Below are 26,935 nucleotides of genomic sequence, written 5' to 3'. Positions count from 1 at the left end.
CTTGCAAAGGGCTCAACTTCCATTCCCACATCAGGAGGCTCTCAGCTGCCTGGACTCCAGCTCAGGAGGAAGCTGAGTCTTTTTACTTCCTCAGAGCTCCTACACACATGGGCACTGACTCACACCCCAACACACACATACACACAAATAAAAATAAACCTGAAAAAAATTAAGAATGTAAAAACAGTGGCCAGACAATGGTGGTACATGTCTTTAGTCCCACCACTCTGGAGGCAGAAATAGATGGATCCCTGAGTTCGAGGCCAGCCTGGTCTACAGAGTGAGTTCCAGGACAGCCAAGGCTACACAGAGAACAAAAAAATAAAACAAGACAAGACAAAAATCATTTAAAATTTTCCCTAAACTTACATTAACTTAATTAATAGTTTTCTCAAGAAACAGATGTTAGTTATTAAAATTATCATATAGCCTATATGAATACATATTATTTATTGATATACAAACAACCCTTACGAATCAAGTCTATTTCACTCCAAAGAAGTAAAAGCTTTCCTGGTTGGTAAGGAAAGCATTGTCCCTGGGCAATGGTAATACACACCTTTAATCCCAGCACTCGGGAGGCAGAGGCAGGTGGAGCTCTGTGAGAACAGCCTGGTCTACAGAGCGAGTTCCAGGACACCCAGGGCTGTTACACAGAGAAACCCTGTCTTGAAAGAAAAGTGTTGTCATCCTTGTCTATTCAACTGCTGCACTTGGGACAGTGAACAGTGGGCGCTTATGAAGTGATGGACCCATCTGGAGAGTTGCTAGAGTCTCTGCAGTTCCTGAGTGTGAATAGCCAGAGATGAGTGATAGGCGTCTGCACATGGAGATGCTCATACACAGGCCATATACACGAGCGCAAAGTCATGGGCATTCCTACCAACCGCCTGCTTCCAGTGAGTGCCACAGCCTAAGAAAAACAGAAGAGGGTTCATCATCCTTCCCGTGGCCCCCGGGACCAGCCATATCATCTGAGGTCACTACAACATTCTGAGGGTCCCCAGAGAGCACTGGGGCAGAAGCAGAGAGGCTCTGCCGGGGGGGGCAAGTTCTCCCAGCTAAAACATCAATAAAGAGGCGGGTGGGCCTCAAAGGGAGATCCTATCCCACAGGCACCGCAAGGAAGGCTAGAGACACTGTGGTAAATAAAAGGGACAGGGTGGGGCTGCTGCCACGCTCACATTCTAAGAGGCTGACGAAGGCCACCCGGATCACCTAAAGAATAAAAACCACCCCAGTGGGAAGAGGTACTACCAATGTGTACTGGTCCCTTGCAACCACAAGTGTTTCTAACAGTGTTATCACGGCCTGATAAAGACAGGTGCATGCATGGGTCTGTAACCCGGCCTTGCTCATGAGAAGCACTTGATGGCACATGCTAGTTCTATGTGTGAGCCAACCTGGCAGCTCCCTTCGTCTGCAGCTCACAGCAACTCTTCTCTCTGGTGATGCCTTTACCTCCCTCCGTGTTCAAATCCTGTCTTTGAGTTTATTTTCAATTAAGCATTCTGACTTGTTCATTTTTGCTTTCTCTTTTGTTTATTGTTTGTTTGGTTTGATTTTTTGAGACAGGGTTCCTTTGTATAGCCTTGGCTGTCCTGGAACTAGCTCTGTAGATCAGGCTGGCCCTGAACTCACAGAGATCTGCTTGCTTCTGCCTCCCAAGTGCTGGTATTCAAGGTGTGCACCACCACTGCCTGATACCCTCCTTGATTTCAAACTACATGCCCGCATTCTTTTCAATGTGCACTGTAAGTTTGTTTAAAGAAGACACTAGGCCTTCTCTCTCACTGGTCAGAGTCTACCAAAAACAACCTCTGTAAAACTAACAGGGATCCCACCTATATACTGTACTGGGTGGTTTTGTGTGTCAATTTGACACAAGCTAGAGTCATCAGAGAGGAAGGAGCCTCAGCTGAGGAAATGCCCCCATGAGATCCAGCTCTAAGGCATTTTCTCAGTTAGTGATCAGTGGGGGAAGGTCTAGCCCATGGTGGGTGGTGCCACTCCTTGGCTGGCGGTCTTGGGTTCAATACAGGCTGAGAAAGCCAGGGGAAACAAGCCAGTAAGCAGCAACCTTCTAAGACCTCTGCATCACCTCCTGTTTCCAAGCCCCTCCCCTGTTCCTATCCTGACTTCCTTTGGAGATAAACAGCTATATGGAAGTGTAAGATGAAATAACACTTTCTTCCACAACTTGCTTTTTGTTCATGTTATTTCATCACAGCAATAGAAATCTTAAAGAAGATAAATACCTAATATAAAAAAGAACTTGTAGCCAAATGTAATTGCAAACCTTTAATCCCAGTACTCAGTAAGCAGAGGCAGACAGATCTCTGTCAGTTCTGGGCCAGCTGGGTATACATAGTGAGTTCCAGACCAGCCAGAGTTACATAGTGAGATCTTATCTCTAAAATAATAATAATAATAATAGTATTAGAATGGTCATGTTAAGAAGTCGCTGTCACTGAGCAGTGGTGGCACATGCCTTTAATCCCAGCACTCGGGAGGCAGAGGCAGGCGGATCTCTGTGAGTTTGCGGCCAGCCTGGTCTACAAGAGCTAGTTCCAGGAGAGACTCCAAAGCTATAGAGAAGTCCTGTCTCAAAAAACAAAAACCAAAAGAAGAAGAAGAAGAAGAAGAAGAAGCTGTCAAAACCAAAACCAGCAAGATGGTTCAGCAGGTAAGAGTGATTGCCATCAAACCTGAAGACCTGCATTTGATGCTGGGTCCCACACAGTCCAATAGAATCAACTCCCTGAAAGTTGTAGCAAATGCATGCCTATATACATACATGTCCATGCATGTATACACACATAGATAGATAGATAGATAGATAGATAGATAGATAGATAAAAAAGAAGCAGCTGACTCCCAGATGGGAGAGGACAGTCTGTGGGCAGACTCTCCTATAGGTTGGCAGACCCTTCTTATGCTGATTTTAGCAATGGCAAAGATCATATTTCAAAGAAAGAAAAGAGCGCAGGAGGCTGCTGAGGGGAAAGCTGTTTGGAAAAGAAATCAGGCAAGCTGGAAACTGAATGATGAAAAAGACCAGTTTCACAAAGTGAACGTGTGTGTGTGTGTGTGTGTGTGTGTGTGTGTGTGTGTGTGCGCCTTGAGGGGTGTGAGCTCCCAATCCTCCGCTCTGCCTTCCTAGGATTGTTCCTGTGTTGCAGGCAATCAGTTGCCAGGCACGGGTAAAAGTTCTGCACAAAACTTGGAGTGTGGGCTTTTGAGTGACACGATTTTGCATTCACTCACTTCTCTATGATTCAAAGAAAATTAACCTCTCGGAGCCTCAGTTTTTCTCAGCTCTACAATGGGTGTCACGAGTCTTACTTCATTGTTAGAAGATTTCAGTTTAAGATCAGCCACCAGAGTTTGCAGTCCACTGCCTGGAGGGAGCCTTTGTTAGCCATAGAACCAAGGCTCAAGGCAGGGAAAGAATACCCAAGAAACTCTGAGCTGCTGCCAGGGGGCTCCTTCAGGCTTATGTCTTTCAAGACTCAGTTTGTATCTGTCTGAGGACCACAATTACCTAAAACCAGCATCAAGAAAAGGCTACCTAAGTCCTCCTGCTGCTCCGCAGTCCCAAGCTGCCTCCAGACCCATCAACCCCCTACCTCAGGCCCAGTGTGGTTTCGAAGAACTAGTGACAGGCCTGGGTTTCTCCTACACGAGTAAGGCCAGACACCAGCTCAGATCACTGGTCCCATCTCAGGTCCCATGTCTATAATAGACCAAAAGGCAGACACAACCAGACAGGAGCCTTCTGCTCTGTCCTGAGGACTTCAGGTCAGCCCTGCCTGAAGGCAGAGTGCCCTCTTTAAGGAGACACTGTCCTGTACTTAGGAGCTCTGGCTAGAAGGGAAGCCACGCCACAGGAAGGAGGCAGAAGTATATAAGCCAATGCTTCCTGGGCCAAACCTTAGACCAGATGGTGCCTGGATGGGGGGGAGGGTGAGCACAGAGAGGAACTGGAACCATCCTGGCTCTTTGGAGTGCTGGCTCAAGGCACAGGCCTGCTCTGTCTTGCAGAGGGCAAGGAGCTTGGTCCGTAGGCCAGATTCCATATAAAAAGGTCTCTGTCCAGGCAGGGTCACACAGGGGTGACCACACCCCAAGAAGAGACCTAGTGATCTTTCTTGGGGAGGAGATCCAAGCTGAGCCTCAAAGGAAGAAGCAAGCAGGGCTGATGAGACAGAGGCAGAACAGGGCCAGGGAAAAGTAAGGCCACAGTGGCAGCCATTTCCAGGCAAAGAGAATATAGAACTTCCCACCAACCCCACCCCGCAGTTGGCAACTCAGTATGTCAGAGTAAGGGAAAGATCATGGACATTTGCTGGGAGCCATGACTCTGGGGTATCCAAATAGATCCCAGGATGAAGCAAGCACCTCTGAGCATGACCTGGGTTGCACAGCACTGGGCTTGTCTATAGCCACGCTTGCCTGCCTGGCAGTGACTGTTGCCCCACTGCATTTGAAACTGTCCTGGTGGCACTGATACACAGGAACCCTGGTGTGTTAGCAGAGACGGTGACAAGGAGGTTAGATTACAGTCCTTAGACACCCACCCCTACCTACTACCATGCACACACAGACAAGTGGGCTCTACAAGCCAGCGCTGTGGTCTTAGTCCTGGCCATGAGTGTGACTGAAATGATCAGGTCTGGGAGCACACACACACTTAGAAACACATCCCTGATCCTCAAGATAGCGCTGGGGTCTCAGGGTCAGGAGGCATCAGGGTCAGGAGGCAGCATGTGGAGACTGGCATTTTACAGTGCCTGAGCGAGGCTCTACAGAGAGACAGGTGAATGATCCCAAGGAAGCTGCCTTCTTACCGTTGCCTCTGCTGTCATCTCCTCCTCCTCCCCTACTTCTTTCCTTTCTCCTATACCTTCCTCCTCCCTCCAGGGAACCTACCCACTCCCACTGGCCTCATTTCCAGCTTAGATATTTACCGATGACGTTGTGCCTCAGTTTCTCCTCTGTAAAACAGGGATAACGGTCACACTTACATCACAAGTAATGAAGAGGGTAAATGAATGAGTCTTTGAGAAAGGTTCAGCATAGGACTCAGCCTCCACTGCCGCCATTGCAGGGCTTGTTAAGGGGCTGCCAAGATGACTCAGTGGGGAAAGGCCCTTACTGTGCAAGCCCGATGACCCTTGTTTGATCCCCAGAACCTACATAGCAGAATGAGAGAACCAGCTCCTGCAAGTCGACCTCCAATCTCCAAACATGTCTGTCATACGCACGCACACACACACACACACACACACACACACACACACTCACATACACGCAATAAATAAAGTAGAAGAAAATAAGTAAAGGAACGTGTTAAATGGAATAAGAAGCCGTGACTATCCAAGGGCTATTCTTTGCTTATTTCTTAAGCGGAAATTTCTAAGAGCAGGCCACTCTCCTGGGGCCCCTGGAATGGGAGCTGCTCCTCTCCTCTCCTCCCCTCATTCCACTTTCTCTCAGCCTATCCTCCCACCATCTGGCCCTAGCCATACTAGCCACTGAGAACTTTCCACGCTTCCCCCTCTTCCTCCAGGCCTTCAGTGGGGCCTCCATTCTCCACCCCATCCCTACTAGAGGAAGGGGAGGCACTTCCCTGCTCCCAGGCCAGACTGGTGCCAAATTACTCACCAGTGTCCCACCGGAGTCAATGTCGGCATCCCTGCCATCCTACCCCTCTGGATCATGGGCTTCCCCGGAGGAGATGCCTGGCAGGGGCCCCTCCCAGGCCCATAGCCTCTCCCTGCACGGAACTATGTGGTAAAGTTCTCTTGGGGCTCAGCATGCAACAGCACAGGAAGGACCTCAGAAGGTTGCTCTCAGGGGAGTATACCCTAAGGTGTGTCCTCAGGCCCCCTTTGTAGGTCAGGGTAAAATGGGGACCAGACAATCCAGGACCAACGATCTCATGCTTGGCCTTCAAGGGGCTGTGCAGACACCCTGGGAGGGATGAGAGGCCAGGAGAAGCTGCTTCCAGAAAAAGGCATTATTGAAGGAAACCAGTGCTGGTCGGGGGTTGGTTGCTATAGAAACAGTCCTAACTATCTCCTAAAATGCTAGATGTGCCACCGATGAGCTGTGTGCTGATCTCTTTCAGGGGACTGTCAGGAACACCAAAGGGGCTCTCTGTTATGGTACCCCAGCTTCAGGAGCCAGCATCCTAAAGGACCCTGAAGGAGAGATCCAGTCCATGGGGAGCACACCCAAGGACTGGCACTGAGACTTCACAATGCAGAATCATCACAACAAAAACTGGATTCCTTAACCCAACCATGGCCTAAACCTTGACCTCAACCATCTCCTAAACCTTAGGTTCAGCCGATAGCACAGACCAGCCTCAAACTCAACCCTGAGTCTGACCGCAAGCCTACCCTTAATCCAGTCACATGACAAGTGGCAAGTATAGGCACAGGAGGAATCCAGTCATGGCACACAGTCTGGACCCAAGCCCACATCAAATAATTTTCAGGCATAGCTAACCTATGGTCTACAGCCCACATGTGACTAGGGGGCAATATGATTAGGGTCTAACACAAAACTGTAAATTTATTTAACTTATTAAGATACTTTTATAAATTCCATTGCACAGATCTCAAGCATTAACTTTGTAGGTGACAACACCGAGCCACAATGTCATAAGGCTGTTTGTATCTAAAGAATGTTTTCGTAGACCGGGTGTGGTGGCACACACCTTTAATCCTTGCACTTAGGAGGCAGAGGCAGGTGGATCTCTATGAGGCCAGCCTGATCTACAAAGCAAGTTCCAGGATATACAGAGAAATCTTATCTTGAAAAAGAAAGAAAGGAAGGAAGGAAGGAAGGAAGGAAGGAAGGAAGGAAAAAGAAAACCCTTTTTGCAGCACACTCTAGATACTGCAATGCATTTTATACACTGCAGGGGTTTCTGTGACCTGTTGCCTTCCCAAGTGCAGGGATGTCCCTGCAGAGAGGAGTTTAGGGGGAAGGGGAGGGTGGGTACAAGGCAGGAACTAGAACCCCAGTCTCTGTGCCTGGCCCAGTTGGCCAAACCAGTTGCTTTGGGAAAGATGTGCTTTTGAAGACCTGCTGGTATCTTATAAATATGCCATTTAAATACCCCTTAATTACCTTATTTAGGAGATAATGAGTGATTAATAGCTTTGGCTATCTATTGTACTTCCATTTGCTCTGCCAATTAGGCTCCCAACAGTTCTGAATTCTTTGGAACAATTTCCCCAAGGCCCAGCTGTCCCCCCTATGTCCTACCAGACTCTTGCTATATAAGGCAGAAGCAGTCACCTCTACCCCATAGGAATCTCTCCATAGCACCTACCACTGTGCCACTTGTGAGAGGACAATGGGGCCGCTTGGGGTGTTGAGAGGATGACATTCTCCCTAATCATCCCAGGACCCTTTCGTAGGGACCAGAGAATATGGACTTGACATCTATGCATCAAGCCAGTGGATTAGGAAGCCAGAGCATGGCCGGAGACTCCTCGGAGGATGCTGCACATTTTCGCAGGAGGTAGCTGGCTTTTGGTAAGGGCATCAAAGGCTGCCATCAGCAGGACCCTGCCACACCCCAGCAATGGCCAGTGTGACCCCATATGGACACCCCATTCCACCTGCAACTCCCAGGCTGTAAGGATGGGCTTCGAGGTGATCTCTGCCCTCAGGCCCCTCCATTTGGTGCCAAATCACAGCGCCAGCAATTACCAGTGAACCAGCGGAGCCCCAGAGGAGGGCCGGATAATTCTGTCTTTCACTGCCCCAAATTATACTACACAAGAAGGAAACAAAACACAGCAAAGGATAAACACATTCCCCATACCAGGCCCTAATAGGAGGCTCAAAATAGCTATGCTGCCAGGGGCGACTCCAGAAGCACTCGGCTCAGACCAGGCTCATATAGGGAAGCCTCAGTAGAGCAGAAGGGAGTTCTGATCCAGGAGGATGGCACTTGGGACCAATCTGGAACAATCCAGAAAAGGTCAAACGTGCGACCAACGTATGCGTGAAGACAGGCTCCTGGAGCATGCTCAGAGCCTTCCAGCTGCCAGCCCACCTTGAGCTCATGGTCACAAAGTCTGTAGACCTAAGTCTGTCCCTAAGGAGGGCAGGAGGGCAATGACGTAGTCTGCAAATACCCAGAGCCGAACAAACACAGCGTCAGCAACAGCCGGCTCAGAAGAGGCCTCTCCAGCCACCAGAACTCAGCGCCTCAGCGCCCCTCCCAGACGGAGCCCAGTGCGTTTCTATTTCTGCCTTCAACCCTTGTTTGGCATCCCCAGCCAACAGACAGGCTACTTCTCCTTCCTCCAGAATAATGGGTCACGGGGAGGTGGCACACCTCCTCACTGACCTTGCCTGCCCTGACACACCTAACCACAGCTCGACGCCAGGAGACCCCCATCAGCCTGGCACACCTAGTTGCATGGGCCAACCGCTCACCCCCAGTTCCTCAAGAGCACTCATACTGTGACCCACTCCAGCCTTAGACGGCCCCACCATGCCACCAAACACAGCTCCTCAGCCCCAAAATGAAAGCCGATTGTTACACTGGCTCAAAGCCTGGCCCCATCTGGGGTATGCCCGAGGAAGCAGGTCAGCTGACTAGGTCCTCCTGCAGGGACCCAGCTCTTACCCAGAGCAGAAACAAGCAGGAGAACCCTGTCACCCTACCCACATGCATACCCCAGTTGGGGGCTGTGGCCACACAGCTGTACAGGCCTCCGCAGGCACACGTGGGACCTTGGAGGTGGCATTTACCTCCGGAGTGACTCACTAAGGCTCCCATTCCTTGAGAAAGGGGGTGCAATTTAGCATTTTCTTTCTCTTTAGAAAACAAGAATTTTAAAAGAGAGCGAGTAGAGAGATTTGAGGGAGTGGGTGGGGAGCTCAGATCTCATTTGATTTCCAAACTTATTTGCTATGCATTCTCTCCTACCCCTCCCACCTCCAAACCTCTCCCCAGGGGAGTTCTGGCCACCCTCTTCAGTGAGGCTTGGTGACAAGCTAGAGTCAGAGACCCCTAGAAGGCTTAGGCTGTGAATACCCTTGACTCTCCAGGGATTCTCAACCCTCAGCTCCCCCAAGTCCCATCTACATGAGGTGAGGCCCTTTCCTGGAGCAGTGAAGACAGATAGACCCCAGGACGAGGGTGAATAGAAAAGAAAGAGCACAGCGAGAGTTAAGTAGAACTTCCAGCCCCTCCTGAACCCACACTCTTCTTCCTCATTCCTTTTTACAGATGCAAAAGCTGAGGCTCAGAGGAAGCTGTTCAAGGTCAGCCCCGTGCCAGATTAGACAATATAATGTTGGAGGCAAGAATGAAAGAACTCTACTTGCTGGTTTCAGCCTGCCTCCAAGTCTGCGGGTGAGTCTAGAACCAGTTACTCAACCTCTCTGAGGTTCAGTTTCCCCATCTACAAGATAGGAACAACATTGTGATTGTATGTGTACCCAATCACCCATTCGTACACTTCCTAGCCCCCGACCTCACCTTGAGGTGCTGTCTGGCCATCAGACAGAAAATAATGCTAAGGGCTTCCATAAAAAAGGGCCAGATGCAAACCCCTGGTCTGTCTTCCTTTCTGCAAACCTGGCATCTCAGAGCACCCCTGGGAAGTGGCTGGTTCTTTCTCAGAAACCTCTCGAGTTCACATTCCTGCCCTTGATTCAGGGAGGGACCCTTTGCCTCTCTGGACTCTGCCTCCCATCATAATTTTTTATGTTAGATTAGTTTATCTTATTTTATGCATGAGTGTTTGGTGTGTGTGTGTGTGTGTGTGTGTGTGTGTGTGTGTGTGTGTGTATACCATGTGTGTGCTTGGTGCCCACAGCGGTTAGAAGAGGGCATCAGATCCTCTGGAACTGGAGTTATAGATAGTGGTTATTCCCTACGTGGGTTCTGGGAATTGAACTTGGGCCCATTTCAAGAGCAACAAGTGCTCTTAGCCACCGAGCCATCTCTTTTACACCCCACTCCCCTCGTGAATTTTTAACAAGTGAACTAGAAGTCTCCAGACTTCTGACTGGGAACTATCACACTTTGCCAGCTGCAGACAGGGCTCCAGAGAGCAGTAGTGAGCACAGGTAACCACCTTTAGTATGTCTCCCAAAGTAATACCCCCAAACAGACCCAGGAACAGGGACCTCTAATGGGAGTAAGGAGTAAAAGTCCCATGCTAATAGTTTCTGTTTGGGCTGTACCATCTTTGCTCATATAATAAACCACACCAGGATTAAGAGGTTGTGAAGGGTCTCAGACTACAGCCTATGTGTCAGCCGCTGTGACAAGAGATTTCACAGAGACTACGTTTTCACACAAGAACCTAAGCACTGCGGGACTGCAGCAAGCCCAGGAAGGCTTCCTGGAGGCAGCGTCTGAGGAAGTCCTGGAGTCTGACGGCAGGCCCTTTGCAGAGTGGTAACTTTCCCAAGATACATAGGGATATTGTCCTGGTGCCCTAGGTCTGCGAGTTTCTCAGATGTGGCTCAGTTCTTCTGCCCTCTTCCCAAAGTGCAAGACCAGCCTTTGTCCCTTCCCCAAACTTTGGGTTGTTTTCTCTCCTGGTCTGCTTCCCTGGTCCCTTTCAGAGGTGTGAGAACACACACCCACCTCCTAGAGCACTCCGGTCTGTTGTTGTTACCTTTTCCTGTGACCTTGAGCACACACCTAAGCCTCCACATCCCCTTCTCAACCTGAGTATCTGCAAGCACCTCCCCCCAAGCCTCCAAGTATCCGATTGGTATTTTAGTGCCGTTGATGACTAGTCTTGCTGTCCTCCCTCAGCCAACACCTGGAAATGGCACAAACTGGTTCGTCCAGCCTGGAATGCCTGCCCAGCCCTGTGGCATGGGCTCTGGGCTCCTCAAACATTCCTGTCCTTCTCCTAGAGCTTCACAAACTCTATTGGCTACCTGATGTGCTCAGTCTGCCTAAGGACCCATGTCTCCAATTTGCACTAGCCTGGGGACAGACCAAGCCTGTTGGTGCACTGGGATAAGGGGGGGGGGGGGGGTAGCAAGGTTCACAGGAAGGGAGGGGCAGGACTGCTGGCAGAAGGCAGAGCAAGCCCTTCCCAACAGAGGCAGCTCCCATGCTGGCAGCTCTCCAGCCTCCAGAACCCTCACAGTGAGCCAGAGGGATTTGTCCAAACACACGAGGCTCAGCATCTCGCTGCTGGTCCCCATGCTCTCTGGAGTTCCTGCCAACCTCTGCACCAAGGCTTTAGGAACCCAGCACCCCAATCAGCTGGGTTTCTCTGTGGCAGCCCCTGTACACTTGCTCTTTCCCCCTTTATCCAGCCTCCCAGCCTTTGCTGAAACTTCTGCAGAACCAAGAAGCCTGGCCCTTACTATCATCCTGCTCAAACTCTGCTAGCCTCGAAGAGCCAACTAGAGAGTCCAGTCTTCACTGCTCCAACCTGCAGCCTCTTCTGGCCCACCGGTGGCTCTGTACAGAGAACCGTCATTTCCTTTATAGCCTTCCAGTCCTCTCCTTCTCCCCACCCTACCACTGGTTTTCATCCTGTCTTTCTTTTGTCCATGGAGCAAGACCAAGGAGTGTTCTTCCTTTCCAAGTATTGGGGCTGGCCAACTAAAATGATTCCTACGTGGCTGAGGTTGCCTGGAGGTTGAAAACTGGTAATAATCAAGTTGGATCCACTCTCTGCAAGTTAATCTCATCCTTTCTGGGATCTGCTTACATTTTCTCTTGTACCTGAATTCTCCTAGCTACACGAAAGTCCTTGAAGTGTTTTCCTTCCACTCCTGGCACAGCCGGCACAGCCATGGCTGGCTGCTCAGCTCAGGCTATACACTGTACAACTCAAGCACTGCCGTTTACCACGAGGTGATGACCTGGAATCAGGTACCACAACAGCTTCAGGACCCAAATCCCATCTCTTCCCTCGGTGGCTGGGCTATTGGCCAGTTTTCAGAGGAAACCCCACACAAATTGGGAAGCAGACCCTTCTCACATGGGCAAGATGTCCTACAACCTCTACACAAGACCTACAACCTCTCTTTATTCTAGCCTCACCTCTCAAAGCCAAGGCCTGATCCTTCTGCCTTTTGGTCTGCGTATCTCTTCCTTGGTCCTCCGTTTCCTTAGCTATGAACAGAAGGACTTGGCTCTAAAGTCTGCCTATATCGTTCAACATAAATGGGGTTGGTTCCCTCTCTACTGTGTATTTTTAAGTCACAGAGTTTAGGCAGCTAAAGAAGAGAAGAGATGTTAGCAAGCTGCCAGAGTTGCCTTAAAGAGCTGTGAAGGGCCGAGTAGTCAGATCTTGCCAGAGGTCATCTGCAGAGCTCCTTGGGGTGGCAGCTGAGTAAGGGATAGAGGCACCAAGCAGCAGGGTCACAGAGGAGGGAAGTCTGATTTGCCCTAAGGGAAAGGACTGAGTGTGAAATCACAAAGTTGTAAAGCAGCTCCAGGCAGCCGTGCTGGGAGGCCTGGCAATTTCTTCACCTTTCACCAGGGACTCATCCCCATGGACCTCAGCCAGGGACCAAAGGACCCACAAGCCACTGCAGAGGACCTGGGGCCGGCCCTCTCCCAGAATGGGAAGGGGAGTGGAAAGATTCGTTAGCATCCAAATAACTTGGTCTGACATCCAGGCTCTGCCCAGACCCCTCAGCCCCCAGCCATCTGGAGGGAGCTATTTGCTTCTGAAGGATTTAAAAAGGGGAGTGCCACCCTACCTCTCAGGATCACAGGGCAGTAAAGGGCTTTAGCACATTACTTGGTGCACAGTACAAGAAGGGATTGCTTTAACTGCTCTTGCTACTGTGGCGCCCTGGCAAGAGACCTGGATCCTGGCGTCCAGACCTCTGCACACACATGAGCACATGCAAAGTGGGCAAGAGACAGAAACATGAGCCCTCCCTTTGTGAAAAGCGGGGATAGGGAGGGACCAAGGCAGGAGAAAGAAGGGAGCAGAGCCTTTTCCAGCCTCCTGGTGTCATCTCACTGTGCCTCTCTCAGGAGGGCAGGGGAGGGAAGTGGGAAAAGGGGTGTTTAGATGCATTTGGTTCTTGCTGCCTCACACAACCAGCTTCTCCCTGACAAGATTTCACTGTAATAGCAGGGAGTATAGTCTCAGGCACCTGAGTCACAAGGCCAGGGCAAGTCCAAGAACTGGGACCTGTCCCTGGGTCACAGGCTGCTCAGTGGCACTCACGTCCAGAGTGTGGACAGATGGCCATGTTCATTCCATCCTTACCATGCCTTATGGGTGGAGAAGTGGCGTTCACACCAGGCCCCACGGGGATGGCATGGCACCTGCCAACGTCACAGGCTGGGTGTGAGTTCACGGTAGATTCTCACACGCCAGCTCCCAAGCTCAGGACTGCTGAGACCAGCCTTGCCTGCGTGTGACAAGCCCTATGAACACAGGCTTTCTTCAACTTGGCCTCCCAGGGTACGATGGGAGTCCAGGGTGCAGATTGAGAAATAGGGGACTGAATCTGATCCTGTCCAGGTCCCAGCCAACTCAGGGCCTGGCACCAGAGCAGATGCTGGTGAATGAACCCCTGGCTGGATGAATGAAGGAATGAATAACACCCACTCCTTGAGATCCTCGGGCTATAGCACAGAGCTTGTGAGAAAGCAGAGCCCATGGGACCCCAGCAGATGCCCCGCCTGCTTAACCTGGCACCTAGGGCTAGGCTCTACCTCCAGGTCGGGTGGGGGGCGGGGCGGCTCCCCAGCTGTGGAGTACTCCTCCTGCGGTCCGACCAGGAATCCGGGTCTCCTGACCCAGCTGTCAGCGGGGGGTGGGGGATTGTCGCATTCAGGTTACACAGTGACAGGACAAGGGGGCGCGTCCTGGTTTGCGTAGCTGGGCGTGGGTTGGATAGGCGGCCACGGGACATCCCCTTTGGGTCCCGGTGCAGGGGTCTACTCCCGGGCCTCTCGGAGGGCAGCGACAGCTCCCAACTGCCGGACTGGACAGGGGAGGCGCAGACCTGACCCTCTGCTGCAGGGAGAGCATGATGCCGTGTCCCGCGAGGTGACCCGGGGCGCGGGAAGGACGCGGGGAGCGCGGAGCCCCTTATGAAAGCCCGGGGGTCCGGCCAGGTCGCCACGGTCTCTGTGCCTCCGCCCACCTGGCGAGGGGCTCACCTGGGCCGGGATCCCTCCCGCCACCCGCCGAGCGCCCCGCGCCGCGCTCACCTGCGCCGCCCGCCTTGGCCATGTCCCAGGCGGCGGGCTCCGCTGAGCTGCCGGCGCTGCTCGCTCCCGGCCGGGCCCCGGCACCTCCGGCCGGAGCGGACTCTCCGCGCGCGCCGCGCCCCGCGCCCCCGCCCCGCTTGCTCGGCCGCCGCCACCGCAGCCGCCGCCTCTCCGCTCCCTCCCGCTCCCTTAAAGGCGCCGAGCGGCGGCCGCGCCGCCCCCCCCTCCGCGCCGCCTGGGAGGGACTGACGACGGAAGGCGCCCGACACCGCCCCCGCGGGCCCGCACTCCCGCCCAAGCCGCGCGGCCACCGCAGCGGGGAGGCGCAGCCCACGGGCCGGGGCCACCGAGACCCCGAGGCGAGCCGCCGACGTAGACAGAATAGGGTTCACAGCTCAGAGACGCTGAAAGCTGGACAGGGATGGAGACAAGGTCTGCAAGCCTGGGGCGCAGTGACCCTGAGACACTGAGCCAGAAAGAGACACTCCTACGGCAAAAACACCCTTGGGAAAGAGAAATTCAAGGAAATCGGAGCTGGCTAGGGCCAGTGAGAAGGACAGGGCAAGAGCAAGAGAAACCAAGACTCAAGAGCCGGAAAAACCTAGAATGAACGAAGTCTTACACAGATGAGAGGCAGTGGGGACTTCTTCATCAGTTCCTGGGTCCAAGAATTCACGGTGCTAGGATCTTCTTTAGCGCAGAAGAAAGGGTTTTTGTCCTTTTAGACTAAAGGACCCGTTAAACTTGCAAATCCCACCTGCCATCCAGGCTAAGCAAGTGGGGGGGGGGGGGGAGAGGGACTGGTAGGAAGCAGTATTCCTTAACACTTTTCTCATGGAATTGCAGGCATTCTAGTTAACAGGTCTCCTGAAACATTTAAATAGTGGTTTCTGCCCAATGCAGTTAGAGGGCCCACAGGAGATGGCCAGACATTTTAGATGGAGTCTAGAAGATAGTGTCCAAGAGAGAATAGTCCTCTCCCTAGCTCAGTTCTAGGCCACCTCTGTGAGCCTAATGCCTAGCCAGCCTTCTGCCTAGCTCCCTGCTGTTGGATAGGGCGAGGGATAGGTTCTTCAGAAGCCCGCTGGGTCTCTCCTGAACTCTACATTTCTCCCACAGTCTGCAGTCAAGCACCCACCCTGTGCACCAGATAGTTCCACCTGTGAGCCAGCCAGGACTTTAGTGTCGTATCCAATGTCCCGTGGAAACAGAGCACACAAGGGTCCTCCATGGACCTTTAGCCCATCATACACACCGCCGCTGTTAATCAGGAGTGCTCTTTCAGTTCCCTCTTGATTCTAAACAAAGGCAGTGAACTCAGCACCTCAGGCGAGAGCCTTTCCAAAACTTTTACACGGATCTAGCAGTAAAGTGTTCTTCACCTGAGTAGAAGTCTGAATCCTGCACCACCTACCCATGGTCTCTCTGCCTTCTGATGCCTCATCTACCAAACCAGGGCTTCCTAGGATCCTCTCTGCCACTATGCTTTGACAAGGACTGTTCTAGATTTAGCTATGAAAGTCTCACCTCTCAAGAAACCCTTTAGTCCCAAGGACTCCAGACTCAGACAACACAGACTCCTGTCGACATAGAAGTTCAGAAGCCCTAAAGTCATAAATTCAGAGCTGCTCACCAGCTCATGCTATTGGCTACCAGAGAGAGGGTGTGGATACTTCCAACCCATCCCTAACCCTGGACTGCTCCCCCATACTGGAACTGCAGTGGATGTTACTGAACGAGCAGTCTGTGTGTGGCTTTCTGTATGGACTTTTGTTAAGTCCCAATGTACCCTCTGAAGGGTATTGTGTTATCCCCAGTTTACACTGAGGAAACAGGCTAAGAAACTTCAGGGCTCCATGACTCGTGGTCTTACAGAATTCCATTTCAGGCCTGTTATCTATCCCTCTGGGTCTCCTTGTCCTCAGACTCCCCTTCAACTGTGGGAGTTTCAGAGGCCTAGAAGCTTGTACAATGTCTCAATTTGGCCACCTGGTCTGTGGGCACATGAGTGGTGACAGTGGACACCACTGATTACAGAAGGCATAATCAACCAGTCACAGAAGGGGCACAGCTGGGCTTAAGCCCAAGCCCAGGTCTTGGCTCACACCAGGGACAGGAACCACGAATTGACAGCAGCCCTGTTTCCTGGCCCAGCTGGGTGTGTGTGTGTATCCATACACACACGTTTGTGCACACACATATACATGAGTATACATGGATATGGATGGATCCCCATGTGCACATTCATATACACAGAGACCCAGAAAAACACAGGAGCCCCCAAGACCCTCTTCTCTGGGAGTCTGGCCATCCCAAGCTCTAGACTACTGACCTTGGGCAGGGGTAGATCACACAGCTGAGGTGCCAAGCAGACGGGTACTTGCAAAGTCACCTCACAAGTCTACAGCTCCCCATTCCATTCCTCATATGGAATGACAATGGACCAGATTGGCCAGGTGAGAAAGCAGACTTCCTGACTCCCTTCTCTGCAACCCCAGCCAGCAAGAAGCTTCCTGAGGGGTGGGTGTGGAGCCCAGCAAAGGCTTGCACAGCCAGGCCTCTCAGGCAGCTTCTATGCGTAGACCTGGAGTGACTGCCAAGGCAGTTTCTCAGCCCTGCCTTCAGACAGAGCAAACACATCGGATCTCAAGGCCATTAGATTAACTGGTGGGAGTCAACTTCCTGCATCAGAAGAATTGTTCTTAATTGAAGAAAGGAATAACTAGCAATTTGCAGCAGCTGACCTCCCTGCCTGGCGGAGGGAGGAGCCTGAGCCAGCGGTGTCTCATAGGCCTCCAGCTCCTAGTGGGAGAGTGACTGTGTCTGGGCTTCCTTCTCTGAGGTCACAGTGCTTTTGCCATCATGGTGGCCAGTCACTCTCCGGTCCAGGAAAATATTAAAATGTGGAGAAGTGGAGAAAGGAAACGGCCCACCAGATGTGGTCCAATGGCAGAGTTCCAGGCAAATGGGCAGGGGGAGTCTGGTGGCAAGATGATTCCCCATCAAGTCAGACCCCAGGCCTGAATATCAGTCCTGGAGAAATGGTATTCAGGCTTTTGGAATTATAGGCAAGAACAAGGAGCCAATGTGACTACAAGGAAAGCCAAGCTGGGTCCAGCTCATTCTCTTTCTGGACTTGGCTGTAAAGGCTGGTAGAGTTGGGCATTAGCACGCCATCTGGCCTAGGACGCAGCTCTGCTCAACTCTCCGCTGGCAACTCCATGAACAACACAGTGAGCCACGGCAAGATGATGACCTGATCACATAACATGCTTCTGTCACTCTGGGATGGGCTCCAGTGGAGGGTGGCCTTGGAGCCCGTCATGCCAGTTAGCAGAAGTGTACTCAACCGAGAGGCAGAGAGCCATCTGGCAGGTGCACAGCGACGCACAGTGGTCTTCACAGCTGGGGCTCTGAGCCGCAGTTAAGAGGATGAGCTAAACAAGAACAAACAAGCATATCTAGGCCTGGTATCCTTTCTCCAAGTATTTCCCAAGCTCCCGCCTTGTGTTCCCACTTCCAGGCTTGCACAGCCCCACTCACTTCTCGTCTCCCTCTGCGACCTTGTCCTTAGAACATCATTATCCTTGGACCACTGGCAGCTCCTTTCCTTCCAGAGGGGTCTTCGGGCTGGCTTTTAGTCCTTGTCAGCCCCTTCTTCCTAGTTCTTTCCAAGTCCCTCAGTTGCCACCCATGCCTGTGGGGACCACCTCCAATCACAGAACAGCTCCAGACTGAGTTGCTCCTTGAGACTCCTAGAATAGCTCTGAGAGTAGCTACCTGCTCTCCTACTCACATTCTCACTCCAAGCTGTCCTAGTTCTGCCTAGAGCTCAGGACAAGTGTAGTACGTCTCATCCTTGAGCCTTTTCTCCTCCCTCCTGGCAGCTAGGACTATTTGCTGTGTGTGTCCGCCTTCATCCCAGGAAGGGTAGAACCACGCCTGTCCTGATTTCCATGGTGGGGGCCATCTCTCTAGTTATGTGGGCATCCATGGCCTTACCCTCAGGGCACATGCTAAAAGGAAGGCCTGTAACACCCAGGGGCTCTTGAAGAAGCAAGAAGATTTCCTTAATGTCAACCCCAAGATCCCAGGGTGTGAGGATCAAAGAGAAGATGGGTCCCTACCACACAGACAAGGCCAAAAGCACTTTCTCAACAGTGGGTCTCTTCATGTTGTTCATACTAGAGTGAGCTGTAGACACTAGAAGCTACATGTGCATGTTGTTCCTCGGTGTGTTCAAAAGATGGTGACAACAACCTGCTGAGTCTGTGGAACTGGCCAAATTGGGTATCAGCCTGAGAGTTTAAGGATAGCTGGAAGGAAGGAGGAAAGAAAGAAGAAAACAAGAAAGGAGGAAGGGAGGAAAGGAGGAAGGGAAGACCCCATTGCGCTGAACGACATCAGTGGGCTGGAGAGATGCTTCAACAGTTAGAAGCACCCGCTACTCTTCCAGCGCAGCACCCGTCCAGTGGCTCACAAACTACAATTCCAGTTCCAGGGAACCTGACTTCCTCTTCTGAGCAGCACACCCATGGTGCACATACATACCTGTAGACAAAAACACCTTAGACACGTGACATAAAATAAACAAATGTAAAACACTTCAAATATTTTATTATTATTGTGGCATATGCCACACACACCACGGTGAGCCATTCTCTCCTTCTGCCTTCATGTGGGGTCCGAGGACCAAACTCAGGTCATCTGGCTTACACAGCCAGCATCTAGTACTGGTGAACCATCTTCACCTGCCGCTTTTTCAGAAACTGCGATTTGTTCCACCTCTTGTGGACCACCATCTTACAGGGTGGGTGGTGCCAGCAGATAAGATTTTGGACAGCAGGTGTCAAGAGGTGATGAGTAGGTTTTTCAAGAAAAGAGGGTGTCGGTGGGGGGAGTCAGGAAACACAGCAGTTCTAAGCTGAAGGACGGAAAAAAGACAGCTTACTTCAGCTAGTCCAGCGGCTCGGCCAGGACCCCTTTCCCTGCCCATGGAAAGGACACCTACAGTTTTACTATCTTGGGTTCTTCTGCTTGTGGGCCTGTGTTTTGCATTTGTTTAAGGTCCAGACAGTTAGAATTGGCCCCAGGCAAGTCCGGTTATTTTCAAATCATACCTGGTATTGGGTAAAAATCTTTTTGACTTTTGGCTTTTGACTCTGCATTCCTGGGAGGTGCCTGGCAGCATGGAGTGCCGGAACCAGCACTTCCAGGTGCTCTGACATCACAATTCTCCCACTCCTGCCCCGTCACATACCACACTCACATACCACACCTCCACACACAGCCATCACCCCCCACCATTTATTTATTATGAATTCCAGAGTGCAGAAACTCAAATACAGTTGTAGATGATAAGGTACTGAAGAAACAATACATACGTGGAGGAGGAGAGGAGTGATTACTAATACAGCTCCATCGGCCAGGGCAGAATTCACTATCCGATTATGTACATAGATTGTGTAACAGACGGGCTTTATCAGCTTGTATTATGCCATCTACACATATTATGGCTCCTCTCCACCTGCCTCAGATAAGGCTTGCTCTCTGGCTCTGCTGCTCTGGAATCCTTCAGTGTTTCTAGTTGACGGGGCACACAGGGTGGAGGAGCCCAGGAGATCATGGAGGACCAAAGAACTGTTAGTCATTTTGTTTCTACCCAAGATAAGTGTAGTTGAGTAGAACAGGGTCTCTTGTGTTTTCTGGCAGCCTGGCACCTCCCAGCAGTCTCTCATTTACCTCCAAATCCCCTCTTCCCTTCTGTGGAGCCTCTCTGAAATGTGCCTATTTTCTAGTCTGACTTCAAAAGCTTTCCCCACATATATGTATGCAGACACTATACAATCAAGTGTTAAGACATAGACAGTGGGGCATGGTGGCACATGCCTTTAATCAAAGCTCTGCAAGAGTCAGAGAGGCAGGCAGCGCTCCATGAGTTCCAGGCCAATCAGAGATATACAATGAGACCTTGTCTCAAAAAAAAAAAAATCATAGAGATACGATATCAGGTAGTGTCTGCCTTTTCCTTTTAATGTTACTAGAACGTTTTTATTTAGTGTGTGTGAGCATGTGCATGCTCGGATGCCACACCCAGAGTGTGGAAGTCAGGAGACGAGGTCCCAGAGTTGGTTCCCTCCTTCCACATGTGAGTCGACAGGCTTGCCAGCAAACCCCTTTACTCCCTGAGCTATCTCACCGGCCCTCTTTTTCATATGATTTTTAAGGTTGTCTATTTTGACATTTATATAATGTTTTGAGACATGCGTACATTGTTCAGCGATTAAATCAGGATAATCACATATCCGTCACCTTAAACACGTGGCACTTCTTTGTAGCGAGAATCTTCAACATCTTCCCTTGTAGATAACTTGAAGGATGCCAACACCACTCACAGTCCCCGTGCTGTGACGTAAAATGCCAGCCACAGGGACATGTGGTTTGCCTTATTCCTTTTGTCGGCTGCATGGTATTTTGCTACATAATGGACTTCATTTTATTTCTTTAATTTGCTCCAAATAACCTCTGGGGATTCTACACAGTAGCATAGTAAGGACAGTCATCTAATGACCATTCACACTGGATGATGGGCACGGTGATGGGCGAGGAGACTGAGGCACAGGAAGATCAGGGATCACCTCAATCTCATACGGGATACTGCGTTAAATGCCTTCTGTCCTTGGGGTGTTCCCACGGGAAAGAACTCAGACAGGCACGGTTTATTTTCACAAGCAACAGGGGCATTCTACCAATGTCTGCATTTGGTTGTAAGATGATAAGACCCAGAGCCCAGGTGTTTTGACATGTAGCCCAGGACCCCACCACCCTTCCCTCGAATCCGAGTTTCCTGTAGAGCTAGCTCTGGCTGCAGCCTCATTGAGCCCCGGGATAGAAAAAACTTTGTTCTCTATGTTGGATACATAGTTCCCACTAAAAACCTTTCCAGGAAGAGAGAGAACCATGGAAGGTCTGGACAGGAGTCATAACCCAACTGATATCTTCCTCAATGGGTACAGCTGACCTAGCAGGTGTGAGAGCCCAGGGTGTAATCCAGAGGTACAGGCAGGAGGATCAGAAGTTCAAGGTCATCCCTCCACTACAGGTTAAATTCAAGGTCAACCTGAGATGGGAGACCCTGACTCAAAAAAAAAAAAAAAAACAGCAAAAACCAAACATGAATCTTAGGGCGGGGTGTGGGTGTGTGTGGCAGAGTCCTGGCCTAGTGTGCAGAAGACAGAGAAGAGAGAGAGTGTCTTAAAGCATGTTAGGGAAAAAAATCCCTTCACCTATAGGGAGACTCCTGGCTCCCTAACACTGCCAGCTGGGAAGCTCAGGCTGTGTTTGCTCCACAATCTCCACTGTAACAACACATTTTTATGTAATAAAAACAGTATGAGTCCCAGGTGTCTGTGGGTGAGGAGATCATGTTTAGGAGTGTTCTGTTACCTGGTTAAATTTTTATATCAAAAGAATGAGACAGGCATTCTGACCACGCTCATTTTAGAGATAAGATAATCGAGGCCCAGAGGGGTGCTGCATCCTTCTTGAGGCCCCACAGTCTGTGATAAGCGACAAAACAAGAAAGCAAACTTAAAGTTTCCAATGCACACACTCTTTTTTTTTTATTTAACCACAGAAGGGACAGAGACGGGGGGGGGGGGGGGGGGCAGTGAGACAGGCTCAGCGAATAAACACGCTTGCAGCCCAATTACTCAAGCCTGAGTTCAAGCCTCAGAATCTGAAGTGGAAAGTTGCCCTCTGATCTCCACACCTTTGCCACGCACAGACACAGACAGACAAACACACACATGGACGCACGCGTGCATACACACACACACACACATACACACACACACATCCTACAGGAAACCAAGACACTGGGGTTTTGCCACCAACTCCTCTGCAGCCTCAGCTGTTCTGTAGCCCACTGTATCTGCATGTTTCCTTGTCTGTGCTTGCTGTAAGCCCACTGGTCCCACGGGGTTCTCAGAGCTTTGGCTGCTGGGATACGATCCCTGTGGTTTTTCTGAATCCCCCAGGGAAGCGCTCTGACAGGTAGAGGCGCTGAGTCTGCAGGATTCTCTGGCGCACAGACGTGACTGCCTTTGTCTGGGCAGAGGCCTCCCAGGGCTATCAAGCTGCCAAGCTGGTCTCCCAGGCTGATCTCCTGGGCTGCAGGGCTATCTATTCATATTGCAATTTGAATGCTTCTGGTCAGAATGACTAAAAGGCTGAATTTTTACAAGGGTTTTGAAAGTGAATTGACTCCACTTATTAAAGATATACTAGATTACATGCCGAGGCAAAGGACACCCCAGGGACTCCTGGTATCGCGGAGATGGAAACAGCCCTTTCCCTGCTGCTCCGCAAGCCTAGGTGGGAGACATTTCACCAAGCAGGTGCCAATTAAATTGCAGGCTAAAGGATCACAGTCCATCAAGGAAATATCTTGGCACAGAAAGGCTGCTGGGGAATAAAAATGTGGTTCTCGAAATCCCTCCTGGTTATTTTATATAAATCTGTTTCTGAGGGTGGGAAGCAAAGGCTAAAAGGAAAGTGTTCGCCTGGCACTTCCAATTTCAGTCAGAATTTACAAGGGACACAAAGGGGAGGGGCCATGTGTGTTGATGGACAGGCTGAGAGCACCCAGTGGGGGAATTCCATTTAGGGGAGGCATCCTCTACAATAGTAAGGGAGCTGACTAGTTGGAAGGACAACCTGACGCTGCCCACTGCATTCCACACCAGCCCAGCGTGCCCAGCACTGCGCTGTACAGTTGACAAGCTGGGATCCAGGTAATAAGGTAAAACTAGACAAAAACAAACCTGGTACTGGGAGACAGCTCTGCCAGTAAAGGGCTTGTTGTGTGAGCATGGGGACCTGAGTTCCAAGCCTCAGCATCCTCTAGGGCGCAGAAGCACTAGGCAGGCAGAGACGGGAGGTTCGCTGGGGCTGCCAACTAGAATAGCCTAGTTCGTGAGTCCAGGTTCAGTGAAAGACAGGACTCACACGGTAAGGTAGTGCTGGGGAGATGGCTCAGTAGGAAAAGCATTTGCCATGAAAACAAGAGGACTGGACCTGATTCCCAGCGCTCACGTTGGGTGTGTTGGGCTGCCTGTAGCCTCAGCATTCAAGAAGCAGGAACAGGGGATCTCCTGAGCAAGCTGGCCAACTAGCCTAGCTGAATCAGAGAGCTCTATGTTCAATTAAGAGACTTTGCCTTGATATATAAGGTAGAGAGTGTTGAGGAAGATACCAAAAGTTAGCCTTAGTCCTTTACATGCACAAGTACCTGAACCCCACATGTGTGCGCCCACATATGTGCAGACAACACACACACACACAGTGGAGGAGGAGCAATTGTCTATCTGTTCCTCTCCCTCCTTCCTTTCTTCCTTCTCTATGCCCAAAAGAAAGTTTATTTTCTAGATCCTGCTGCCAGGATCCCTCATGGGACTGTTCAGGCTGCATGGCTTGCAGCAGCCCTAGGAGATCCAGATGACAAGTGTTTGCCCCCATTGTAAGGAATAGACTCAAGGCCCGCAGGAGTCCAAAGGGTCTTCCGGTAAGTGGTCTGCCGGGAATCCCCAAGGAATGGCTTAGAAAGTAGACAGGAACTCAGGCAGCTTGAGAGGGCTGCGAGTTACAAGCGTAGCAGCCATCTTTTCTTTGAACAAAGATCTTGGCCAGACCTGAAATGATCTGAAAGTCAGTGGCTCAGAAAGGAACATCACTTGTGCATTGCTCATTCCGGCCAGGCCTGTGTGGCCAACGCTAGACTGGATGAGTACAACCCAGGCTGGGGACCTGGAACCCCAAGAGCTGTAATATGGAAGGAGTGGTGCAGCCATTGCCGATAAAAGTGCGATGGGAAGGAGCACCATGAATTCCAAACAAAGACGCTGGGGGCAGGGTCATCAAGGAGGCCCAACAACCCCCTAAAGCCCTGCCAAGGTTAAAGGTTACCTTGTGGGGGGGGGGGGGGGGCTGTGAGTTGAGCCAGTTACTCTGAACCTGCAGTGGCTACTCAGCAGCGCCCCCTGCAGGAAGGGGTCTACTGTACCTCCACAGGAAACTGCAGCTAAGGGGTCCAGGCCTCCAAACATCCAGCACCTGTCACCCTAGGCAGGCCAGTAAAAGGGTTGTGGGTGTTACTACAAGCTGTGAAGTTTTCAATATCAGGACATTGAAATAGTTCCTCTTTGGGAAATAAGAACACCTAGGATTTTCAGAGTCAAGCTGTCTGAAGTAGAGTTTAATCATAAGCATTAGGCCAAGATCCTGTGGACCTCAACTAGGAAATAGATTTCTCGTTCCTCCCTCCCACCCACCCCACTCCCGTCAGTGAAAGCATTATACATTCCTGGGGTGGGGGTAAGAAGCGGTTTTTGTTTTGTGCAGCATGGAAAATAAGCAATAGCTAACCAGTCAGAGGAAACGCTGGTGAGGCGGAACCAACCACAAGCTGGGAAGAAGGCTGGAGTGCTCTCTCTCTCTCTCTCTCTCTCTCTCTCACACACACACACACACACACACACACACACTGCTTTCTGTGATTTCCTGGGATTCCCGCCCCACTCTGGGCTTTCATCTGCAGACAAGAAAGTAGGATACTGAAAAATGCTTGGTGCAGAGGACATGCATAAATAATTTCCACGTGTTGAAGAGGTGGGGCCAGGACTTGGAATCATTACCACCTGAGGCACCGCCTGCCTGGACCTAATCTTGACAGGAAATCTATGTTTACATGTATATGTACGTGCAAGGTCATATATCCATCCACGCATGTGTATGTATAAAGGAACACATGAGGGTTTGTGTTACACATATATTCATGCATGTGCTTGCATATATATGTGGTTATTTCTATAAGACTATTTGTATATGTATTTACATGTGTTTTCCTAAGGAGCCAGGGCTTTGGCCAGATTTCTGTCTGTTTCTCAGTCCTGCCATCCAACCCAGGACCATGCGCGGGCTAAATAATGGCTCTCCCACTGAGCTCTACCTCATCCCTTTCTTTACTTCTGAGACAGGGTCTCCCAAAGTTGTTCAGACTGGCTAGGACTCTGTGTTGCCTGAGCCTGCTCACACTTGTACCCCTAATGCCTTAGCCTCCCACGGAGCCGGGATTATAGGTGTGCCCCAGCATGCCAGGCTCCATCGGGGTTTAAAGGAATCTTGACATTTCAGATTAGCAGTAACCCGTGCTTTGATCCCTTTGCTCAGATGGAAACAATCCCTTGAGTCCATGCAGGGGAATCTGAGGCTTGCTCCTGCCTAGGAGCTGAGAACAGGTACCAGTTAATTAAAAGCTTTAGTGAGCTCTCTGGCCAGCTTCCTGTCTCCCAGGCTTGGGTGGCCTGTCACACATCCAGGTCATAAGACAATGCAGCAGCATCCTCCTGGTTATATCGGGCTCCAGCTCAGAACGGAAGGAGGGCCAGACACACTGTCAGAGAAAGAATAGGTCCCAAAGCCCCAGCCTGTTCACGTGAAGCCCTGACAGTCCAGGAGGCCCTGCACTGAGCACACATGCCTGGAATTTCTGAAAGCAAACTCTGTCCAGAGAGCCACCTAAATGGGTGACAAAGGCTGGGAGGGCTGAGAGGCCATTAGGCAGGTCTGGTAATTGCCAAGACTCCTCCGTCACACAGAGCAGACACAAGCCAGAAAGCTGACAGGATCCTACAGGGGCTTTGTGGTGAGGCTCACCTGCCCCTGACATGGCCACTCAGCCCTCAGCATCTGCCCCTCTGTGCCGCCCTCCGCGCAGCTCCCATTGTTCTCAATCCATTTTCTCATTCACCATAAAAGCCAGGCGCCTACACTCCGCACGTTTATTGTGAGGCTGGAGTGTACGCCGGATTGGGTTTCAGAGGGATTGATTAACACAGATGGAGCACTTGGCAAAGGCCCGGGGCTCCCAGTAGACTCCCCCATTTAGACCTGGAATAAAGACTGGAGAGCTGGAGGGCAATCTAGGGCAAACCTTGCTTTCAAGGGAAGGGAGGGACAGAGGTGGAAGAAGCTGCCTATTCCAGTTCAAGGGCATCTTCTTGAAGCTGGATGAAATTCCTTGCCAGAAGGAAAAAATGAATAAGGCTGAAGCCACTGCTGCCACCTCATACCCAGCCAGCCTCCCCGAGTCCAGGAAGCACTCCCATTCACCTGCACTGAGATGATACGAAGAGGCCTCAGAACCTGAAGTCCGCCAGCACCCATGCTGTCTGAACCATGTGGTATATTCGCACGCAGGTCTACCTTCCTCGGGACATTAGAGCCCTGTCTATGCAGTCCCCTCCGCTGGCAGGCCCTTTCCCTCTCTTTTGATGGACACAGTCTGAACCATCTACCGTTCAAGGTCTAATTCAAGCCACCTTCTCTAGGAAGGCCATTCCGACTACTGCCCTCACTCAGTAGAACCGAGTCCCCCCTTTTCTTCCTTCTGCTTCAGCTCCGTTTTCCTTCTGCCTGCCTTTGTATTTCCACATAAGCAGTGAACACACGAACACAACATGAACACAAATTGCAATTTGTTACCACCTCATCTTGAGACAATGGTATGTTTGTTTTGCTTCCGTGTTGGGACCTGAACCTTGGGTCTTTGTGTGCCAAGTGCCTGCTCTAAATCTCCAGCATGGAGCTAGCATGCCTCTTTTATGTTTACTGGCTGTTTTTGCTTGGCTAGCATCAGTTCCTCCTGTCTCAGGGAACAGGGCCTGTTTCTCACCC

The 26,935-nt window shown here is 51.0% G+C and overlaps 1 protein-coding gene across 1 annotated transcript in view; it reads right to left on the bottom strand.

Annotated features, from left to right (window-relative positions):
- The window catches only part of Pitpnm3 (PITPNM family member 3), an 89,278-nt gene extending 74,910 nt beyond the window's left edge, over positions 1-14,368 (bottom strand). The window contains exon 1 of the mRNA XM_041664750.1: positions 14,201-14,368. Coding sequence (XP_041520684.1) covers positions 14,201-14,222 — 22 coding nt within the window. The 5' untranslated portion in view covers positions 14,223-14,368. The remainder of the gene's footprint in view (positions 1-14,200) is intronic.
- Positions 14,369-26,935: the final 12,567 nt, after the last annotated feature.

Source organism: Microtus oregoni, unplaced genomic scaffold (assembly GCF_018167655.1).
Source record: "Microtus oregoni isolate MIOR12 unplaced genomic scaffold, Mior012 000015F_ref0000493, whole genome shotgun sequence".
NCBI lineage: Eukaryota > Metazoa > Chordata > Mammalia > Rodentia > Cricetidae > Microtus > Microtus oregoni.
This window is presented reverse-complemented; position numbering and strand designations above follow the sequence as displayed.